Source organism: Hyperolius riggenbachi, chromosome 12 (genome assembly GCF_040937935.1).
Source record: "Hyperolius riggenbachi isolate aHypRig1 chromosome 12, aHypRig1.pri, whole genome shotgun sequence".
NCBI lineage: Eukaryota > Metazoa > Chordata > Amphibia > Anura > Hyperoliidae > Hyperolius > Hyperolius riggenbachi.
Genome location: NC_090657.1, coordinates 113,177,603 through 113,180,261, shown reverse-complemented (window position 1 = coordinate 113,180,261; position 2,659 = coordinate 113,177,603). Strand labels below are relative to the sequence as shown.

The 2,659-nt window shown below is 40.2% G+C and overlaps 1 protein-coding gene across 1 annotated transcript; it reads right to left on the bottom strand.

Moving 5' to 3' along the window:
- Nucleotides 1-247: 247 nt before the first annotated feature.
- LOC137540964 (zinc finger BED domain-containing protein 4-like) lies at nt 248-2,269 on the bottom strand. Its single transcript, XM_068262136.1, has one exon. It carries the CDS (start codon nt 2,267-2,269, stop codon nt 248-250), a length of 2,022 nt encoding a protein of 673 aa, XP_068118237.1.
- Nucleotides 2,270-2,659: the final 390 nt, after the last annotated feature.

The following is a 2,659-nucleotide window of genomic DNA, read 5'->3' as shown; positions in this document are numbered from 1 at the left end:
ACCCCTGCAAGCTGACACCTGAGACACCCGCTTTATAAAACATGGCAGAGTCCATATCCCTCAATCTTAAACATAGATAGCACCCTCTTTCATATCTATTTCTTACACTTACTAAAATAAAGTGCATTCAATGAACAATGCCAAACAACATAACAACAAGTTACAACTTTTTCCAATCTTGGCAACAATTGTTTACCCACTGTAACTGTTCCTAAATGAAAAAAAATATTTCCAAAAACAACTCTGTTCAAGGAAGATTTTTGTTCAGGAAAACTAGCATACGAACTCGCTCTGGGTCCAATCTACTCCGTTTCCTATCAACTATATTGCCAGATGTGCTGAATAGTCTTTCTGAGATTACAGTTGAAGGTGGTGTGATTAAGAACTTTTTAGAGAGTTTTCTCAGATTCTGATATTTTTTGTTTTCCTTCCAGTATTTGAAAATATCAGAGGATGGTTGAAGCAGTGGTTCTGCTAGGTAGGCATTAATTTCTTCCTCCGGGGATAGACGGCAACTCTGCTCACTGCTGTTGGAAGATGGTACCATCAGTTGAGAGTAGTAGCTCCACATACTATGACCTCCTTGTTGTTCTGTTGATGTTTGACTGGTGTCTCTTACTAGTCCTTGTGTTGATGTACAAAGATCAGCATCCTCGACTTGCATACTCAAATCAGTAATTTCAATGGCCAACGTTGATTTAGCTGCATCCAGATTTTCTCTGTTAAAAAAAACATTTCCCTTGAATCGGGGATCCAGTAGGGTAGCAAGAGCATAGAATTTTTCTGACTCAACAGAGTGATAGCGCCTTCTCATAGATGCGAGCAAATCATTGCGAAATCCCTGTACAGAACCAACACTGGATTTGAAGGTCTGCAATGCACGAATAGTACTATTCACTAAAGGTATTATTTCGGATATTGTGACTTGGCTTGAACTGGCCACAAAAGTTGCTTTATCAAAGACATCTAGAATTCTTATCACTTCTTCTATAACTGTCCACTGCCGAGCAGTAAGATCTACCTGAAAATTTAGGTCTGAAGCAGACAGTAAAACAGCTTGCTTTTGTTCCATGAGACGAGCTAGCATATGAAGCTGAGAGTTCCATCTAGTTGGTTCGTCTTGTATCAGACGACGAGGTTTTGTATTTAACTTGGCTTGAGCAGATCGTAAGGTTTTCATGGCTTTAGAAGAGTGTTTGTAATGTCCTACAATGCTCAGACAGGATGACATAATATCTTTAATTTCAGTCTTGTTCAGCAAACCATCTTTTAGAACTAATTGGAAGGTATGAGCCAGGCAAGGCAAATGGTGAAATGGACTGCGCTGTAAAGCTGCTACCACATTAGGACCATTGTCTCTCATGACACACACAACTTTTTGTGACAGATTCCAATCTTTCAGAGTAGTGGTAATGAAAGTTTCAATTGCAGATGCTGTATGTGAAACCTCAGGAAAGGGAATACATTCCAAGCACAAGTGATGATACTGAAAGTTTTCATCTAAGAAGTGTACTGTCAAACTGAGGTAGTCATCACAAGACGTAGATGTCCACATGTCTGTTGTGAGTCCAATAAAATTGTTTTTTCCTAGAAGGTCCTCAACTTTTGTCTTTACCTCTTCATACATCTGTGGAATTACCTTTTCTGCCAAGTGTTTCCTGCTTGGGATGACATATCTTGGCTCTAGGTGGTTTAACAACTTTCTGAAACCTCTATCCTCTACTATGGATAGCGGTTGGTTAGCTTTGCAGATCATTTCAGCAACTAACCTTGTAACTGTTTTAGCTCTTTTGTCTCCAGGTTTAAAACTTTGCGTTTTATCAAGAAAAGCTGCCATAGTCCATTGGTTGGAAGGTGGTGGTACTATTTTGCGTTTCACTGGGGGTAATTTGAATGGACTTTGTGTAAAAGATGACTCTGCTGGTCCTGGACTAGGAGCTGGACTACACATTGATGCAGGACTCTCAACAGAAGCTACTTCATCTGGGGCTGGGTCGTTGTTGTCTTCACTTGCTAAATCTGCACTGACCGACAGAGGGCTTGAGGTTGATGGTGAAGCTGGAGGCAATACTGGCGATGGTGACCGTGTACCTTTCAGTTCCTGAAATTTAGACAAATGCTTGGCTTTCAAATGTTTCCACATTGCTGAGGTGGTATGGGACCCTTTTCCTCTTGATATCTTTGCCAAACACAGGTTGCAATTAGCATAATTTTCATCTTGTGCAATTTGGAAATGGATCCAGATACTGGATGCTGGTGGAGATGTCATCATATGAGGTGCTATTGGCACACTCTGAAAGTTCAACAAAAAAATAAATAAATAAATGCTCTCTTTTGTACCCCTACATTTACTATTGCTCACTGTCACTACTCTCTTCTTCTCATGCTTGCCAGCTCTCCAGAAAAATAGTGTCTCCTTAGTAGACTAGATACAGGACCCTCAGAGTCACCTTAAAGTTGATATACTGTATTATGCCCTCATTACTACTACTAGGTAATGCCCCCTCAGTATAAAGCACACTTAGGAATAAAATACCCACTTCAGTACATAGTGACCCTCAAATAAAGAATCAATCATCAACAATAATAGTTTTCTTACTGTAACACTGTCTGTGGTGGTCTCTCTGTCTTTGGCGGCAGCTTGTGTGAGGCTCAGGTA

Excerpts from the sequence above, each read along its gene's own strand:
- LOC137540964 (XM_068262136.1), bottom strand. The coding sequence starts at position 2,269 with ATGACATCTCCACCAGCATCCAGTATCTGGATCCATTTCCAAATTGCA.